The sequence below is a fragment of the Synchiropus splendidus genome, chromosome 1, assembly GCF_027744825.2.
Source record: "Synchiropus splendidus isolate RoL2022-P1 chromosome 1, RoL_Sspl_1.0, whole genome shotgun sequence".
NCBI lineage: Eukaryota > Metazoa > Chordata > Actinopteri > Syngnathiformes > Callionymidae > Synchiropus > Synchiropus splendidus.
In genome coordinates this window covers 14,216,030-14,236,278 of record NC_071334.1, presented here as the reverse complement: position 1 = coordinate 14,236,278, position 20,249 = coordinate 14,216,030, and the positions used below count along the sequence as shown (strand labels likewise).

Genomic DNA, 20,249 nt, shown 5'->3' with positions numbered 1-20,249 from the left:
GGAGCAAGTTTCCATTTGTCCTTGTGAACTCAGCGTTATTCCAAATCACAGTCCCATGTCGGCCTTTTAATTCCACTCTGCAGTGAGAAGCCTCACAATAGGTGACCAAACAAATATAGAGGGTTTTTTTTTTTTTTTTTTGAATAGTTAAGCCTATGACAGAGATGTTTTTTTAAACTCACAACTGTTTGACTGATGTGCCTCGGTGAGTGATGGTCATGCGGTTTTGAGCTGGAATTCCATGACCAGAAACAACGGAAGTGGAGGAATGTTGGTTGAGGTCTCTGAATACAAACGTGGGATCAGGGCAGATGAACAGCCTATGGCTTACTACAGACTAGTGACGAACAGTTCCATGTCAATGATGCACGAGATGTGTTCTGTCTTACAGATCGTGAGCATCAGCAAGCGTCAGATGGAGCTGGTTTTTGGACTGTGTGAAGACTGCAGCAGCTCTCTGGCGCTATTTTGCCTCCCCCGCGTGGAGATAATGGGAAGTGCAGCATCAATGCAAAACATGACAAGGTTATAAAATGTTTATTTTCATGAGTGAAGCCTTGTGATTACATCCAAAATCCTCGACACCAGGAGCCCTGCATTTATTGTAGTCTACGTGTCTATGTGTCAATCTAAAGTTGAGTCATGGGGGCAGCCACTGCAGTTAAGGGACCCAGACTTCACCCGTGAAACCTCTTCCAACTCTACCAGAGGAACATGAAGCGGGTGTCAGCAGGTCACAGTCTCTCTATCATGTCCTGGCTCTCATTCTACAGACCACGGTGCAAAGAACTGGCCTTTGGAAGCCTCGCCAAAGGTCAGTGCTCCTCCCATAAGCGTCTGATCGCTAGTAACTAGTTTTGCTTTTAGTCACGTTCCATGCAAAAACCAACGTTCATATGTTTGTCCAGCAGATGGCAGTGTTGTTTAAAAGTTAGTATAAGCAGTACAAGGTCAAAAGTTTGGACGCACCTTCTCATTCAATCTACTGTTTACATTGTAGATTCTCACTGTAGGCATCAAAACTATGAATGAACACATTTGGAATTATGTATTAAACATAGAAGTGTGTCATGACTCAAAACATGTTTTATATTTTCGATTCTTCAAAACAGCCACCCTTTGCTTTCATTACTGTTTTGCTCACTCTTGGCCTTTCTGGCGATGAGCTTCAGGATGCAGTCACCTCACAGGGTTTTCCAAAAGGTGACTACACCATGAAGCAGTTCGCAGTGCAGCCCACACAGCAAAAGCTGGCTGTGACTCATCTAAAATATGAAACATTTTCGTAAACATTTTTACTGTGCTGCATAATTCCATATATCCTGCTTCATATATCTGATGTCTTCAGTGTGTACCTGCAATGTAGAAAGTAGTAAAGATATAGATATAAGATATAGATATAAGAATATTTGCCACAAGAAGCCACATTTTTTTAATTTAAATGAATTTGATATATTAGTGAAACTAATGATAGACCCATACATATAACCTTATTTAAAGTAAAGCTCTTTTAATGCCGTGAAAATATTTGTATAAGAATTTCAATTTTATAAGAATTTCAAATACATTGAGAGTAGTGGGAACCCTGGCCATTGTGTAGTGAAACACCTCCCTGAACAAAAGCAAACAGGTGCTTTTGTTTGCTTTTGCTCAGGGATTCCTCCATGTTTGTTGCTGTTGTTGTTATCATCCTAGCTGCGACGTGTCTTGTGCATCAGTGAGGTCAGTGGACCAGGAACTCCTGCACTCACAAAGGGTCCCTGTTGTCTGGAGAGCAAACTGTTCAATTCAATTAAATTACATTTTTGTTGTAATTGATTCATCGTGATAATGTTGGAATTAATTAAGTCCCACCACTAGTATATATGTATACAAAACAGTCTGAGCAGTGTCCCTCTAACATGACATTACCTGGACACAACATCATTATTTGTTGGCTGAAACCAGAAGGCTGGACAGAAAATGTTTCCTTATCTCCCTGTCATTGCTGTGAATCACCTTGACTGTGTCATGTCTTCATGCCATCTCTAGTCAGATTAAGTCACTTAAAGCGCATCCTGTTTCAATTTGACGTCTTCTTTTTGTCAGCATGAATTCCTTTTGCTTAGAGTGCACGTGCCGGCAGTGAAGGGAGTGGGTCAATGTCTGATCTTGAAAATAAAATCATCAACAGCAACTATAATTTGTGTTGCCTTATAAAATCCTCTACGGAGGAAACTTCTCAAGAAGGTGGCTGTGTGTTGAGTTCAGTAAGTTGGAGTCTTCTGTCTCTTCCGCCTCAAACCTAAAAAGCGGCGAATCCTCCTCATTGACCTGTGAACTGGTGGGAGCAGCTGCTTGGCCTCAGACCCCTCGTGCAGAATCGCGGGGGTGGGATCCTCAAGAGCATCTTCAGCCTGTGAAGAGACTTCTTGCTGAATTTGTAGGTATGGGTGACGGTCCTCCCTGGAGGTCTCACAGTCAGCGTCCTGCTCATGTACTTCCTGATCTCCCTGCTGCTCCAGCGGTTCTGCTTGTGACATTAGCTCCTTGATCCTTTTCTTGAGCTCCTCCTGCTCAGTTCTCAACTTCTTGATGAGCAGCTGGTCGTACGTTGTCTGTTTCTCATGAGACTTTTTCAGCATCTCCAGCTGGTATTCAATAGAGAATCTCTCCAGTTCTCTAAGAAAAAGATTTGTTTCCTCCTGCTGAGATTCATCTGTGCACTTCTCCAAGCTTTGCTGTTCCTCACTGAGGCCCGGAAGAAAAGTTGCCTCCTTCTTCTCATCAACCCTCTCTAGTTCAAACATGGCCTGATGTGCAGTGCAAAGCTGCACCTCCATCGCTCTCCTGAGCTCCTCCTGCTCGGCCTGCAGCTGTTGAATAAGCTGCTCATCTTTCTCCACTTTTTCAGCATGCGAGTTGAGAACTATCTCCAGCTTCTGCTTCAGAGCATCAGACTGGTGAACTGCCGTCTCACACTCTTGGCTGAGCTCCACATGTGAGACCGTGAGCGTTTCTAGTTGCTGCCGCAGAACTAAGTTTAGGTTTTTCTCCCCCTGAAGCTCTTCAGTTAATCTCGCCATCATGTGTTGTGCCTCCCTGACCTCCTGAATCAGTTTCTCTTCCTTCTTTTTCATCTCCACCATCTACCCATGAGATAAAAATATTAAACTTTAACAGTCCTGCTCCATATCCACCGGGGGGAAAAAAAAAGAGTTCCTTAAAAAAAAAAAAAAAAAATCACCTGATGTTCAGTTGAAGTGTGAAGGATCTCACTCTGCTCCTGTAGCCTCTGAAGCATGATGGACATTTCCTCCTCCTTCTTCACGTAGTTTTCTCTCGCCGTGTTTACTTTGTCCAGCTGGCACTTGCTTTTCTCCAGCTCGGTCTGCAGTTGGATCCTTGCCGTCTTCTCGCTGTCAACCCTTTGTTTTTCAATGGTCAGCAGGTCGTTCAACCTGCCCAGCTCCAGCCAATGCTCCTCTTGCTCGATGGAGACCTGCTGGTCTCTTCGTAACTGACTCTCGTCCCTCATGCTCTTCTGGTTCTTCAGCTGGCGTTTGATCTGCACCATTTGTTTGCGTAGGAACTGGAGATGTTTGGATTGATCTGCCAGCTTGTTTGTGAGATCATATTCATCTTCCTGCGAGTCAAGATTCTTGGCTTCAGCACTCATGTTTACCACTACTAATGATCTGTCTGACTCGGGCTGCTCCTCTTCGCTCGTGTCTCAGATGTGCTGCAGAGTGTTGAAGATTCAGCACTTTATGTTTATCTGATGCGTTGCATCTCTGCCCGCTGCCCTGTCAGATCCTCAGTCCAGACGAGTTCCAACGGAGCCTTCTTTTCTCATCTCCCCACTCAAACATGCACGTGCCTCGGTGACATGCGGCAACATTTCAGGTGCATGGCTTGACGACAGAGTCCATTTATATGTTTCCTGGTGATTGATGATGGTTCTGATCTGATGATGATGATTCTGACGGTTACCTTTTGCTCACCGCGACAGCACGGAGAGATGTGCTGGAACTAAAGACGTCGGGGATGAAGATCCATTGGTGCCTTTGAGATGTCACCATGTTTGGCTTTCATGCTATGTTTGGCTTGATTACTGAAATGAGTCACATCCAACAATAAAATGGGATTGTTCAGTTGCTGCGTTCATTTATTTCCTCCTCTCTTGGCACGTCTTTACTGTGGGTGAGAGGCAAAGGACACACTGGACAGGACCCTGTTACCCATTAACCTCTCTGTTTTTCGAGTGTTGGAGCAAAAGTCTCCATGCAAATGCCTCTGTTTTTTCTATTATTCACAGCAAATGGAAGAAAACGCAAGTCACAAGAGGAGGAGAGCTGATACGAGTCTTGAGCTGATAAGCTACCGAATCTTCTCGATTGTAAGTCACATCTTTTTTCTTACTTTGGCTGGTCTTGTGATGTATAATCACATTACGTATAACTTCACACGTTCTTCTAAAGTGATTTCACACTGACCGACATGAGAAAGGAGTAAGCCTTACCTACAGCCACAGGAGAGCGCTCTATGCTTGTTTTTATTCCTCCTATTCATCCTCTCAGTTATGTTCCTTATGCTATAGACTACTCTAACAACTGCTAATATGCAATGTTAACACATCATCGTATAGCTATTCTGACTGTTCTTCCTTATTCTACTGTTATGATTGCAAGGATGGTATATCTGTTCTCGGTTTGGGATTTTGTAAAATCAAATTACCCCCAAAAATGTGACTTATCACTTAGTTCAGTGTGACTTGTTTTTTTGTACTTCGTGATGGATTTTTTTGCCTGGTGCCAGTTTATCTCCGCAGCGTCTTATAGTCCAACGGTACTTACTGGTGCACAGCCCTCATTTTGCTGTTCTTTTCCCTGTCTTTGACAGGAAGACGCTATCTCCCGACGAACCAGAATGACAGTTGGATTACACCGGTCTCACCTGCCTCGACCTCCATTGGCGACACAAGCTCTCCTCTGATTGGCTCTTTCATTTGGCCACAAAACATCATCTCAGGTTGAGAGCAGGCTCAACATCGGAGGTAGATTATTTCTGAGCCTTCATCTCAGCTGAAGTAAGTAGCTGAGCGGAGGCAAATGTTTCAAGGTAAGTTGTCAGTCCATCAGCAAAATCCTTCAATTTGAAATTGGATGAGGTTAGGGTCAGGGGAGATGAACCATTCTAGCCAACCAGCAGCGAGGGAGGCAGTACTTCCCCCTATCGTCCTAGAATTTGCCACCGTAGATTGAATGAGGAGGCGGAGCTCTCAAAGCATTGAGCACTTTAATGCCAACAGTCATACAGGGTAAATTGCTCCTCTGCACCCACAGCATACAGAGCGGGACATCTGAAGTATACAGAATCTATTTTCTTCTTTAATTTACTACTTAACAGCTTTCATTAAGGTGCAAAACAGAATGCAGAAATTATGGTTAATTTCTACCATTTTAACTGTTCATTTTGCCTAGTTTCTGGCAGTAAATGATAATTTTAATTCCATGCTGTTATTTGCCAAACAGGCTAGAGGGTTAAAAATGATCTCTTTGAAACTATACGATTCCTTCTGAATAAAGGTGCAGGCAGAGTTTAAATCAAATATCTAAGGACAATACCACCAGCCCCATAAAAGGCCCACATACATTCTATTTCGTACATGCCCCGCCCTCTTATGGGCGCGGCAGCGCCTTGAGTTCATTGTGAATGGCTCTGCAGTGCCATTCACAAATCCTATGAGGTGGCGGGCCATCCCGCCCTGATCGGCTGAGGGCCCACTCCACCAGAGGCGTAGCAGCTGTGTCTTCCGCCTCCATGTACAGGGGAGTGACGGCACAAGTCGGGCTTATTTTTTTGTCTTATTAACACGACATGACCTCAGGGTCTCTGTCTGATGTGGTTTTGGATAGTGGCACTAGCTCATCTGCAGCAGAGTGAGGTCAGGTGGGATGGTTTTCCTCGTGGGAACAGAGAGGTATGCAGTAACTCATCCCCAAGGCCTTCGCCTACGTTATGAACCATCTGCAAAGCAAAGAGATAGAAATAGCTATAGTTAACTGGACCTGACTCCAGTTCTCTGAGTACAAGCGGAGCCCTCTAACTCAGTGTCCTCAAAGGGCAGGGGTTGGGGAAGAGTTTCGCTACAACCGACCAAGCATACACTGTTGAACCAGTGAGGTTTGAGCTGAAACAAGCAACACCAGACTGACAACGCATTACACTCTAAAGATGCCCAGTTGGCAAAAAGGTGTCTCCTCAATTGGTTAGAATAAATACCTGCACCCACCATGACCCGTAGTGGATCAGTATGGACACCCAGTTGGCTCTTCTACAAGCTGCAGTTTCAAAAGGGCGGGCGAGTGAGCAGAGGGCAGGTATATACTGACCTCTGCTGGGTGGAGAGTAGATGAAGTGGTTAAATACGAGAGAGCATTTTTTAATAAGTTGTCTTCAATATTTTTCCTCCAACCCACCACACTGTTTCAATTTCCGTGATGTTTCTGTCATACTTAAAATGGAAATACACCTGTTTTGGTGAGATGCGTGGCTTTATTGCAGGTGCGAACCTTGAAGCTGGAGAGTTGTCCATGATGACATCACAATGAAAACCGTCCCATCGTGGTGGTGCCCTCTTTATTAGAAGGCTAGCTGGCTAAACTCCCCTGTGTGCCATCACACTGTAACTTATAAATGAGAACGCTCTTTAAAGATCGATATCACTCTCAAAGACACAAACACAGCGACTGTTGACCAGTGGAAGCAATTCTGACACCGCCATGGTGATGATGACAAACGGCGTCACGAGCAAACCTGACCAGCCAGACGTTGAGTACGATCTGACTGCCAAGATGGAGGAGCAGTCCAGGAATCTGAAACTCCTCCGTAAAGAAGTGGAGCTGATATCCAATCACCTGAGAAGGCAGCGCATCACCAAGAAGGAGTGTCAGAGGAGGGAGGAGATGACCTACAGGGAGATGAGCGACCTGCTGACCAGAGAGAGACAAAAGCTTGCCAGCGAAAAGAGCACCAGGAATCAACAACAATTGGACAAGGTGAAGATCAAGCTGGAGGAGCAGAAATCCCTGACAAACTACCGCGTGAAGCATGATGAAAGCTCCAAAAAGCTTCAGAAGCTGCACTTCAAGCTGGACCACACGACTGAGTGACCTTTGCGAGGCTGTGTTGGCGTGCACGGATGAGTGTGTGGACTATTCTTCTCTGCTACCTCCACAAACAAATCCTTTTTATCACCGCCTCAAACAACGCACCATTTCATGTGCACATGACACACAGGTGTCTGACTCCGCCGTGTTTAACTCATTAAAGTTCTTAGTAAAGTCCCTGGAGTCCACGTACACGCTTCTTCAGAAGTTTGGAAAGTTTGATTCTCAGTTGACAAAGAACAAAGCTGCCTGTTTAGAGGGAAACAACAGCGGTTGAAGACAGGATGACACCGATTCATTAACGCAGACGTTGAAATGAGATCTGGAGTTCATGATCACGTGTCACAGTCAACATGAAAGTTAATCAGGTGCGTCAGTCGACATAGGCGATTCATTAGTCCAGACATCTTGTGCTGAGGTTTTCACAAATCAACCAATTACAACTTCAATTGCATGCAGTACCGCCAGTGGTCAACAGGGGGCTGTATAGTCCCAGCTCTGCGCCTGGCGGACTCGACTTCACTTGAATGAAAAGCATTTTAATTTATAATTGAAACTCTCCGCCTGTTCAAGAATAATGAACGGAGCAACGAGCCAAAAGGCATTTCAGAGTTCTGGGTCATCAAAGTGCCGGAGCAGACAAACGTAGTTATTGTTTGATTATCTTACACTAATGAGGAATTGGACTTATCACACAGGGGAGAATTAAAAATCACAACAGTTAATATGCAAGAGAAATGTTCAAAACAGCCCGTCAGCCAAATCACATTGTGAGCAGGTGCCTGGAAATATTATGCCGTACCTTCTGGGGAAATGGTCTGCAGTAGTAAGAACCTGCCAAAAGGGCTCCACTGCTCTGCTCTGGTGGTTGGGTCAGTACTGCAGACTGCCAGTTTAGCTGCCCCGCCACCTTGACCTGAGCACCTCACGTTGTCCTTATTAACCCTCGGATGTAGTGTAGAGAATCGTCCTGTGTGTTGTAGACAAATTTGTCACCTGAGGATAAGAGCCAAGCGTTGGTGGTGAAAAAGGTGGGATTTTTCAGTAGAGAATAAAACAGAAGAGAGAAATTAAAAGCTAAAAATAAGATAGTGGCTTATTAAAATTTGTTTGTGCAGATACTCTATTTCTATTCTATTCTATTAACCCAGTGAAGTGATGTTCTAGTCAGCCAACATCAAGCAGCACGTGGTCAGCAGGTGGAAATGTCTGAGGCAAAGATGAGACCGGTGGTTAGTTGAATGGAGGGCACTTGGACATTTAAAAAAAAATCCTCCCCTTAGATCCACAAGTGGTGCCGTTTATATTTTTTTAAATATGATTATTGTGGTATTTGATGGTGTTGGAAGTGTGAGACCTCCAATTGTTTGTAACTTGTATAAACTATAGCATTATTAACTTACCTCGTAATATAACCTAAAAGATGGCATATAGAACTTTTCTAGCCGGAATAATAGAAGCTGTTGGTCCACACCTCCCAGGATTGATTCCTGGTGAGGCCAGACCAGGATGGTTTCTCGTGCTCTGAGTAAAAACATTAGCATATTTGAATGTGATGCCCCAAAGTGACCAAAACAGACTATCATGTCTCTGGTATGGTTTGATTTCCCCCGTGGTTGTTTTAAAACCGCCGTCTCTTGAAAGCCTGTAAATCTTGAACATTTTTCCCGGAGCTTATCAGTGGGCTGTGTGATGACTGACAGCTCATGCAGAGAGCTGTTGCTTGTATTTGCAAGTCAATGCTCAGATTTAACCTCTTTGCTCTCCATTCAGTGAGGACTGACTGTCTGAATTCAGAAATGACCTCAGAAAAGATTCTACTTTTGCTCCCTCAACCTACTGCTTTGACTTCAAATTTCCCTCCAAGGTTTTTTTTTTTTTTTTTTTTATCAGCGAGTTGTTATTGTGCGGCAACGTGATACAGTTTTGGATTTCAAGGCCACGTCTCCGACTGTAGAGGGAGGAAAAAGGTCTCTGCAAAGTTTTACACGACAATGAAACTCTTGCTTTTGTAGAAAAAAACACTGGTGAACTGCGTGAACGATGACTTCTCGTTTCCAAGGCTGGTGTAGGGCATGGCAGCAGTCTTTTGTACCCTGGTCCGTCCAGAGAGACAATGTTAAACCTCAGCAGTGAAATTCCTGAGATCCCACATACTCATGCCTGTGGGCGTAAACGTGTCAGCGTCTGTTGTATGCGTGCATATGTGTGTCACAGGGGGTATTTATTTGTATCTGCCTGCAAGAGGTGAGAGTGAGAGAGTGTGTGTGTGCTTGTGTGTTCGTGGAGTTGCTGTTGATGTGGGTCATTACCCCTTCTGTCCCCCAGGGGCCATGCAGCAGGAGTGGACTGGAGGGGGGGAGAGAATGTGAGGGGAGTGTGCATGGGAGGAAGGGGAGTGATTGGGGGAAGGTGAGGGGGGGATGGGGAAATTATGGGAGGAGGAGGGAGGGTCTGAGACTATCGTGTGTGTGTGTGTGTGCGCATGTGTGTTCCAGGTACTCCCACAGTTATGGGGACATCAATCTCTCTCCTGGACGACATTTGACTTTGAAGATAAAAAGTTTGATGCTCCCTGATGATATCGGAGACAAACATTGGTGTATATAATGTAAATGTATTCAAAGTCTGGGGAGATGATAAAGACATGATTTGGTGTGTGTGTGTGTGCGGCGGTCAGGAGGTGATTGTAGTCCCAGAGCAGCAGAGACCAATAAATCACACTGCCGTCTCTTCGCTGACACCCGACTTGTCTGATGAGGGACAAAGGTGGGTGGGGGCAAAGTGAGGCCACAGCCAGGAGTGCATAAATACAGGGGGAGCAGGGGTGGAGCAGGAGGGGGCTATGACAACATGGTGGCCTTGTCTTCCTCTATTCTTGACCCCATCTCCAAGACAGTGCAGCCTCATGCAAGTCTGGCTTTGGGACACGCTAGGATTTTTTCATGTTGTGGTTTTGTTGGGGTAGTTTCCATCTATATGTCCGCTAGAACTGGTCACCAGACCAGAGTGTGTGTGTCACATCTCATTCTGTTTGTTGACCAAGTGTGATTCCCCGCCATCGCCCATGGTCTTGATGTCATGGAATGTGTTGGACAGAATAAACAACAACACTAGTTACACAAGTCTAGTTACACAAATAAGTTTGATCCAGGAGTTGAGTAGACGGTGTAGAAAAGTAGACGGTGACCTACGGAAGCATGATCCTCTTTTGTGACATACTGCATGCTTGTTTTGTGTTTTGCCTTTGGCCTATTGGACTTTGTGGGGTTAGTTGTGTTTGTATTTTTCATTTCTCCAGCCCAGCAACCTTGTGATTGTGACTTTTCTCCGTCGGTGCTATAAGCGTCTCATACCTTGTTTTGTCCTGGTATTTTTCAGTGCAGTAGTGATTGTTGAGCCACACAGTTGACTCCTTCAGCTGCATAACTTTTTAGAAATAGTTTTTGGCTCGGTTTGGTTTTGTATTTTCCTACAATCAAATCATTTTTTAACTTTTAAGCCTCCATTTTGAGCTATTTCCTCACCCAGATCCCTCATCAGCAGAAACGTCTCAGGTGTATCCAGTTTTCAGCTGACAAGACACCACCATCCAAATGAGTGAAATTATAAGTTGTCATTGGCTGCAGAACCAAACTCACAATTTCCTTTACTGTTTTGAAAATCAAATCCAGGCTAAAACAAAGTTGGAAAGAAAGGATGCTCCAGTCCACTGAAAAAGAGCTACGTGGTACAATGCAGATAGCAGAAATGTATTTCTTCACATCCTAAATCGTCCAGTGGTTTCAGTAATAATAATAAAAAAACAGCGTGACAGCATTAACAATGATATGTTGAAGATCTTGGACCGTGTTAGCGTCTAGACCAGGAAGGTTAAACTACTATTGGACAAATTGTTTTCCCTGCTGTGCTTGTGATGGATTCCCACTCTTATTGTGGCAAAGTTGTCGGTCTGGGAAGACGGCCACACTCTTTGATTCTGAAATATTGTCCAGAAACAGATGTTCTCCACTAATGTTCCGCAAAGCTCAACATTCCAGCTATCAAAGTCAATTGTGCAATGAAATATGCTGCAGAATGTCCAATTCTTTTATCGCTGGAGGGGGTGAAAACCGTGTTTGACCACAGTTCTGTTTTCAACTATTAATCTCTGTCTTTTAGAGGGCAGCAACCTAATTTTGTTCAAACAACTCTTTGTTTTGGAAAATCAATAATGAACAAAAGAGATATAGCCTTCTTTTTCTTCGGAAATATAGGAATAAACATCAGCTTGGTGCTTTCTTCACATCTGAACAGTCGACTATAGGATTGGTTATTTTGTGAAGTGCACCAGGAGAAGATGCACAAGTGTATTTCTGTTCTTTACAGTCCTGTTGATTCGCACCGTGGATGAGAATACGCTCAACAGACGACAGATACTGACTGAAACCTTTGCCTAAACAACCACTCCCCGCCTGCAACAATGGCTGTGGTCATTCCTGAAGAGTTGGAATTAAACGGTGAGAGAAAACATCTCTGGAAATGAGCAGATGTAGCCAACCTGTCAGAACACAACAGCTTGAATGAACTGCTCCACATTGAGTCCAAACTGATGGTCATGAGGGTGAAACTTTGAGTGAGTTAATTCAAAGAGGGTATGAGAAAGAAAGCAAAATGAAAGCAGACGCTCAGAAGAAGCAAAATAGGGTGCCATTTAAGTTCAGCGGCATCCAGCGGGCCAGATGCTCCTTTGTGCGCACAACTCTGAGACTGTGTGGGTCGCAGCCAGAGAAGAAAAAGTTGGGGTTCTGTACTTTTTTGTCGCCGTAGAGTCGTTCACATTCAAAAAAGCATGGTCCCAATTTTTGGCGCAACAGTGTCTCAGCAGGAGAGAAGAATCAGCACTCTTTGGTGGTTTGGTGGTTGCGTGGTCAAAAATCACCTGCTGACTCAGTATTTCCATGTTTGAATTGTTACTAGCTTGCAAAGGATTTTGGTTCCGAGCTCATCTGTTCGGTGGCTAGGAAGTGCAAGTCCAAAACCGCCACAGTTGATGCTCTAAACCTCCACTTAAGGCAGAGGTGGGGAATTAAATTTCCTAAAGGGCCACATTAGAAACTGTAACAGTTGTGAGGGGCTATCATCAAAAGAAAGACAGCGATGACTACAAAACATGATGAAAAAATATCCCAAATATATACTTAAGTCACAAGGGCAAAATGAACCTAAGAAGATTAAATGTAAGGATATTAAGAAGTGTAAATATGCCATGAAACCGATTGAAATACTTCATTTTGCATGCATTTTGAAAATAAATCAACATAACTATGGACCAATATATTTTCAATATTCCTTCAATGTATTTTGAGGAACAAGAAAAACACACAAAAATACGAAAATTATAGTCTTCAAACAAGAACATGCTATATTTACTGCTGAAGTGGTGGTGGTGACTAAAAGAGAAAAAAACAAAAAAATCAGAAAAATGTCAACATATCAGTTTTAGTTTTAGTCAAAAGGACCATGAAAATACAGGCATTGGGCCACATATGGCCCCCAGGCCGCACTTCGCCCAGGTCTGGCTTAAGGTGTAGTGAGGAGCTTTGTCACGTGCCAGGTTGACCCGACTCTGTACCTTCCCAGGAGCAACAAACTGAGGCAAGCTCCATGAGTGACCCTTCACCTCCATGATGGTTTGGCACACTCAGAATCTTATGTAGCTGAGATAAGGGAAGTTTGGGAGTCCAAGGTGAAACTATTGCCCTGGAACTGTCTCAGACAGGGTTTCTGTTCTCTACAGATCTTGAAGATGTGAGTTGAAGAATAGTTAATGAACACAAGTTTTCCGTGAAGTTTTTCGATTCATCAAACTTGTGTTTTGGCACCAGGGTCTCACAAGGCTGCTAAAAGCAAAACATGCCGCCCTGTTACAACCGTCGTGCCCGTCCTCCCATTGTGTCCTGTTGCTCTGAGCCACTGTGAAGGAGAGGAGGGCAATGTGGACTCATTTAATCACTGGAGCTCAGCCAGACACACACATACGCTGGTACAAACACACACACTCACAGAGACCTATAGCACGCTCCTTCATCCCACCTGCCAATAGCAATAATATGTGTCCTTCACTTATCATTTTCTATCATCAATATCATTATGCCCGCCACACAGCCAGGCTGGCCGGTCCAGGACGCCTCACCAACCCACACATAAACACCAAACATCTCCGTGTCCAGACTGCCAAGCACTGCATTCCTCCTGACTTCTTTCTTAATAAATGTGATCCCAGATTCAGGGAGAGAGAGAGAGAGACCAGTGCTGTGCATTAAAATTCATAGGAAAAATGGCAATAAAATCTTTCTCTCTTTTCTGCTTCACACTCGCTACACTCACCCATCTCTCTTTTTCGTTCCCTCACTTGCACACACACACACACACACACATATCCACTCTAATTTTTTTCATGGCGGCTGTTCACTATCCCTCCTACTGGCTCGTCTTTCTCAGCATCCCCCCTGCTGTCCTTCATCCTTTATTCTCTTCCTGCTCCCTGCCCCCTTTTGCCTTCCCTCTGTCTCGCTCTCTCTCTCGCACACACACAAACATATTTTTATATTTATATTCTTTCCCACACACACATGGTTTCCAACTGCACCTCTGGCAGGTTGTGATTTCCACTGTCAGAAATTGCTTTTTCAATATCTCTCTCTCTCTCTAATTATGAGCCCTGCTAAGGGTCGTGCCACTGGAATACCAATTTCTGGCACTGCTTTCGCCCCCCTTTCTCACAAAAATATTTCGCTTTTTCATGAAGTCAGACCTGGTAGAATAATCATGTTTACAGGGACAACAACCTGACTGGTTATCACAAGTTCCCCTTTGAGAAAGTATTCAGTCTCATGGAGATGAATTTTCAGCCTAAACGTGAGGCGAATATTAAAACAAAGACAGTTGGTGGAGACTCCAGAGCTGCAGGTTTAAAAAAAACAACAACTCCTCTTTATTGTTGAATTTACTGCTCATTCCTTTAGGGTTTATAGCTGTCGAGCTCATAGTAAGACTTTTTCTACGCTGTAGTTTGTGGGTCTACATCATTCATATCCATTATCAGTTTTAATTATGATGTAATTACTTAAGCTCCGCCTCCATCTACTCACAGTAAAAAGGTTCAATGCAGTGTTTGCATGAGCTGGCTCTGCCAAAGTGGGTATCCTCAGGGAACTCCAGTTTGCTCCCCATGGGTCAAACACCGATAAGGTTATGGGGATAAAGGAAGAAGTAGCTCAGAGATGGATGTGGAAGTTTCCTGGTGGCACTAAGTGGATTCAAGGCACAAGGGAGTTGAAATAATAGATGCTTATGTTGTTTTATTTGGCAGAGACTGTCACTGCCAAATGGCAAGTTTTATAAAATTGAGTCTTCACAATCCTATCCTAAATTTGTGATATGCACGATACGATGAAGGATTGAGTTACTCATGGTCATTCAGAAAAGATCTGACTATTTTTAAGATTCCTTGGACTAGGTGTGTTCCATCATGCAGAACAGAGAAAAAAGGGCATCTGCCACAGGGTAAAAACAAAATGATAAAATTCATGTTTATACTGTTGGACTGGTTTATTTGGATTTACAAAACTGAACTAAACAACGAGTTAGTATGCTTTTTTCATAACCTCATGACACCTGAGAGTGAGACGGGCTGTGGCAAGGACCTTGTGAGCACCAGAGGACGCCCTGTCAGATACCAAAATACAGCGAGGTGAAATTAGAGGAAGAGAGTAACTTTTTTTCTGAAGGGTTCCTGCAAAAGGGCCACATTTCTCTGGTAGAGACTGAGCACCATGAGGGCTCTATCTGTGCTGAATATATCTTTTTAGATCTATCATTTTAGATGTGTGAATGACCCATTATTATCGAGTCAAGTTCAGTGAAATCTATAACTTCTTCACGAGTCAAAGAGTTTTCTGTTTAGAAGATCAGTGTTGCCATCTACACTATAGGCAAAAATCTTTCAAATCATAACCCAAGAACTGCCTGCAAAATCTGCAGTGAAAGGGAATAATAGGGGATATTAATGTAGCGATGAACATTCGACATACCTCCAGCTTCAGGAAATGCCCTCTGTGGGTCATTTTCTGGAATAACAAGATCTTGTGGTTTTCCAGAACGTGTTTCGCAACTCCAGAAATGTTGTGCAGTGGAATGTGACCACGGGCCGCGAGTGGCCCTCAGGCCTGACTTTGGAGACACCGATCGCCAGAAGGCGGGTCATTACCACGTCAATCATTCCGTGATGATTGACGGATGACAATGCAGCGTTAGAAGTCAGTGTTCTGCACCTCCTCGGCTCTAATCGCGTCTCATGGTCCGAGGTTGCGCACCTTCAGCGCCGTCTGTTGTCGGTGGACGCGCAGCCGCGCCCGAGTGTGCGCTCAATATTAGAACATAACAAACACACACAGCGAGAAGTCTGCTGCCACCCGGCACCGCTGCACTGTGGGCTTTCTGGAGTCTTGACGACTTGCGGTGAGAGAAGAGGAAAACCGCTGAATCCCGATCCAGCGACGCGTCCTCCATCGCGCCGCCGACGCAGGAAAGGGTTAAACCTCACGCCGCTCCTCGGTGGAGCCGCCGTGATGGACGTGTGAAGCCTTGTGGCACCAGCCCCGACCAATCGCGGAAGAGCCAGCTTCCCCACGTGGGCTCTCTTGGCACTGATTGGCTCTCCCTGGTCATGTTTACTGCGCCTCGGCCGAACCCCACGTGGAGATCTCATTCAATCTCTTTCTTTAATTCCAAATAACGATCTAAACAAACTATCTACCCGAACCAGTGATATTCGACTTCAGTTCGGCGACAGAAACCCTCCACTCGCCATTACGACCCAAATCTATTGACCGCCAACGCAAGCCCGTATTGACTGTGTTTGCGGTGGAAAAACCAGGGGTTTATTGTTGTTTATTTCGGAGAAACAAGGGCGTGTGGGGGCAGCAAACCGCCTCCTTTAAGAACGCTACTCCTATGTAACGTCCCGGCGAGGATCAGAGGAGGGGGAGTGTTGTGTGAAAGGGCCGAGCGGAGACAAAAGAGGCTGCGGCTGCATTCACTGCTGCTGCTGCTGCTGCTGAGTTCGTCTCTCGAGCCGCAAACTCGACCGCACTCGCGCTCTCTGCGGCGGGATTTGTACCGGAGAAGGAAACGCGCTCGTGATAGCACGAGGCACCGCGCGGCGACTCGGAGGAAGCCTGTGTGTTGTAGCCGGCGTTGGCGCTGTCCCCCCTCGGGTTCTGGTGCTCGGTGCAGGGCTGGAGGTGGGAACCCAGAACAAAGAAGTGTCGAAGCGAGCCTCAACTAGCTTCACCACAACCGTCGGAACTGGGGCTCAATGCCTTTGTGAGAGAGAGGGAGAGAGACCGGAACGTGAGCTGCTACTCCCCTGAAGGTTTCTATCTCAGCCCGGAGTCGGAAGGACAAAAAGAAGTGGTGAAGATGTTCCCTCAAAACCGACCACCAGTAAGTCTCACATTGCCTTCAGAAACTTCAGCCAGTCAGAAGCGATGCTAACATGCTTTGTAGCCTTCGTGTTTCTTCTGTGTGCTGCGTCCAACTTTGTTGATATGAAGCAGGGATTGTTGAACTGCTACCTACCAGCGTCTAACCCAGTATTTAGAGCTAAACTAAGTTGTATCATTGGTATAGAGAAATATTACCGGACTGTGCTCACACCTCGGAGGGCACGAGCTCCAGTGTTGTGTTGATGCAACATGAATGGCTTCATGCAACATCAATGATGTCTGCTAGGAACAAAAGCACAAGGTAAATATTGAAGTGGGAGGAAAGAGGCTGACAAAATGAGTGGAAGGCGTGAGAAACAAGTAAATGGTAAAAGGTTGTAGAGCAAGTGTTGCCATCCTTCTTTCACCATCCATGACATTTGTAGAAATATGATGAGCACATGGGTCAGAGAGTAAACATTGGAACGTGATGAGAGACAAAGGGGGTGATAATGGAATTATGAAACTATCCTGAGGGAAAAAAGGTGTGTCTTGGGAAACCAAAATGTGAGGCAAAAAAATGATCAAGAGTTAGAACATAAACCGTAAAAATGGACGAGGTGTTTTGAGAGAAAATGCTATGTACAATTTCAGGGAGAAAAAAATGAAAGTAATGCTAATGTATACAAAAGGCAAGCTACAATAAGCGTAACATGTGGGAGAGTGATCTCCTGTGAAAATCATGAGGAGTGTCAACAGAAAGTTCTCCAGTGAAAATGATAAACAATATTGTCCTGGCAGTGGCTCGACAGGGACAGTCAGAGGGGTGAACGTGGCCTTGGGGCGGCACGCTGTCCAATGTTCTTCTTTAAATGTCAACCAGATTATATTCCGAACAAGATTTACCAGGGAAAAACATCCCCCATACAAACCAGTGCATGACCCAGTTGAAAAAGTGTCAACAGCCTTAAATTAATGTCCATCGTTCCAGGATATCAAACATTTATTTCTGTTTTACACCACAGTAGTCCACTGCTGATGGTGGCCTTGTACAGTGCTGGGCTCTGATTGCCAGAACTTCTATGTTCCACCTTCTTATGTGGCTATAAAAACTAAACTGCCAGCCGTCTGGGATCAGTGAGAGGTTAGGAGCGAAATCTGTGCTGCGCAGATTTGAATATGTTCTAGTCCAGTTAGGTGGAGAGCTTTTGGAGCACATTGAAATACATAAACAGTGGTCCTCCAGCTGTGTGAAGTATCAATTAAGCTGCGCTCATTTGCCTAACCCTCATCTCCATGCTCCAGCCATGTCGCCCTGCACCCCACCCCTGACTGAGGTTTTCACAGTCGTGCTTTGAGACCAGATTACCAGGAGACTTAACATGTTTTGTGTGCCATTCAAATATGGATTTAAGGAACACAATCAAGCAGGTGAGGAGTTAGTGGGGCCTTATTTGCATTACCATCATTCAAAATCTCCGATGTCCTTTCCCAGGGCCTGTTTAGTTAGCAACTTGTCATGTGCAATGTGATGATGCGTGCTAGCCTACATTTGTGCTTGCACTTCCTCTTGAGTGAGCTCGCCCCAGCTTGTTCGCAAACAGAGCACACAAAAATGCACGTGTGTGTGTGTGGTAAGGCTGACTGCAGAAGGCTGGGCAGGAGGCAGACTGCACTGTGGCTCTGTGGTTTGCACTGTAAACTCAATCCCTCTCATCCAGTCTCTCCTCACTCGTGTTCCTGTGAGATCCCCAAACCACATCTTAATGTATGGGCAGGCGACCCGAGGTGACGGGGGCAGACTGTGGTGGGCCAGGCTCGAGTGTTTAGGCCAGCGCCCCTGTTTCTCTTCACTCCTGCAATGATCTAGCTGCGTCTTTAACTGGTGTGTGTGTGTGTGTGTTTGTGACTTGCTGCAAAACCCAGCATCATGTCATAGCCAAGTATTATTAAGGAGAGCTTTGTCAATAAGTCCACTAGCTGAAGAATGTGTTTTGATATTGATTCACCCTCCAAGCTTTAAAAAAGTGGATGTTTACATGGACTAGCATTTGGATGTCTATCATCTGGTCTTCATTATGTGAAGTGAAAAACAAAACCAACTGACTGTCACTATATTAGTTTCATAAAAGTAAACCTCAGTAATGTTTAATATGTGACAGACGTTTTTAGATATTCTCTGAGACAATAAGTTCTGGAAGAATGTGCACTCCCTGTTTTGAGGCCTTTCTGGAGGACATTTATTTGCTAATGAATGCTAAATAAACCATTTGTAATTGCAGTTCACAGCGTTCACTCTTTAGCAAAGAAATAGAAAAAGTAGTGCTCTCTTCTGGCGTTTTTTGCAGTCACAATGGAGGAATATAGATTTCATTTTTTCTAACCAAGAGTACAGCATCAATATATCCTGTGTGGAAGTCCTTGAAGACCAACACCTCTAATCCTAATTTAAATACATCTTAATCAAATGGAAATGAGTTGGAAACTTCATGAAAATGAATCGCCTACATCAGGCTTTCACATTAACTGTAATTAATAGTTATTATGATAATGAGCCATGTTTTGCTTGATAATTATTGAACTTATCTACGTTTGTTTTCCCATGGGTCTAGTGAAATAAATCTCATCTAAATTCAGTCGGTCTAAATGTCCGAAGTGTCACTGCGCTATATAAAAACAGATACCAATATTAGTCTTGCTTTTGTGTGTAAAATGGAGAAAGGAAGCGGATTAAACCAGCGTTGCGTGGTTGTATTAATAAAGCTTTGCAGAAGAAGAATCATTTTTCAAATCATGATACTCTTATAATGAACATGATGTCAAATGGTTTAACCCACTTGTGCTACTTAAGCTTGGTTGTAAAAGAAGGTTGTTTTAGTGCCAGACTGACAGAGAAGCAAGAGGTTGAGGTTATTTGAAAACTGTTTTTCAGTTGCACTGAAATCCCTCTCAATAGTCCTTGTGGTGAATGGTTCCTGGACAAAGCTGCTTCACACTATATAAAATGTCAAAGTGTTTGGTGTGAAAAAGATTTTGATTAAACTTGGTCGTTCGGTACAAAGGGGCTGTTTTCTTCGTAATTAAATGATCCTGCTTTGTGACTGCCACTATTAGACTTGATCACATTTCCTGGAGGTTCGACCACAACCTCATATAGCCTCACTCGTCTATTATTAGTAAACCTGGATGGTTCACCTTGCCTCACCCTGGTCTTGACCCATTGAATAAGTTAGTTTAAATAACAGGATTTCAATGTGACCTGTTGACCAGCAGTTGATGGTCTCAGAAGATTATCTACGTGATCTCATTCTACTCAAATTCCCAAATTCTCATGTACGAGTCGGCACTGACAACAGGTGCAGTTCGGCAGCCCGTTCGAAAACCCCGGATGTAAGTGATACTCTTCAGGTGCTTAAGATGCCAGGCAAAACGTGTTGAAAAATGTTTTCTTTTCAGGGTGTTGTACAGTTATTGGCCCCATATGAAACTATCATTTTTTAAAAATCCATTGTTCCTCCTGTTGGGTAATTAAACCCAACTTGTTGCTGCAGAGTGTTGTTTGAAGGACGCTTGTGTTTTGTGCAGAATACCACGGCGAGGTGGCGTGACCAGTGTATCCTTAACACGG

The 20,249-nt window shown here is 44.4% G+C and overlaps 2 protein-coding genes across 6 annotated transcripts in view; one reads left to right on the top strand and one right to left on the bottom strand.

Moving 5' to 3' along the window:
- Window positions 1–538: 538 nt before the first annotated feature.
- Window positions 539–4,009, bottom strand: LOC128746944 (trichohyalin-like). Its single transcript, XM_053844327.1, has 2 exons — window positions 3,227–4,009; window positions 539–3,128 (listed from the first exon to the last, which is right to left on the bottom strand). Exons 1-2 carry the CDS (start codon window positions 3,656–3,658, stop codon window positions 2,247–2,249), a joined length of 1,314 nt encoding a protein of 437 aa, XP_053700302.1. The 5' UTR covers window positions 3,659–4,009; the 3' UTR covers window positions 539–2,246.
- Window positions 4,010–4,166: 157 nt separating this feature from the next.
- Window positions 4,167–20,249, top strand: part of tle2a (TLE family member 2, transcriptional corepressor a) — a 43,175-nt gene continuing 27,092 nt past the window's right edge. Inside the window, exons 1-3 of one of the 5 annotated variants that reach the window (XM_053859606.1) lie at window positions 4,167–4,182; window positions 4,298–4,378; window positions 4,882–5,100. Coding sequence is in view for 3 of the 5 variants with exons in the window: in XM_053859571.1 (XP_053715546.1) it covers window positions 16,617–16,640 (24 nt within the window). In the remaining 2 variants the exon portion in view is untranslated. Of the gene's footprint in view, window positions 4,379–4,881; window positions 5,101–10,012; window positions 16,641–20,249 lie in introns of those variants that run through there. The other 4 variants (XM_053859597.1, XM_053859571.1, XM_053859580.1 and 1 more) reach the window with 4 other exon arrangements.

Bases quoted from the DNA above. Each gene is read 5' to 3' on its own strand.
- LOC128746944 (XM_053844327.1), bottom strand. From the start codon at position 3,658: ATGAGTGCTGAAGCCAAGAATCTTGACTCGCAGGAAGATGAATATGAT. The intron at 3,129-3,226 runs GTGATTTTTTTT...TCTCATGGGTAG, and splicing joins ACACTTCAACTGAACATCAG to ATGGTGGAGATGAAAAAGAA.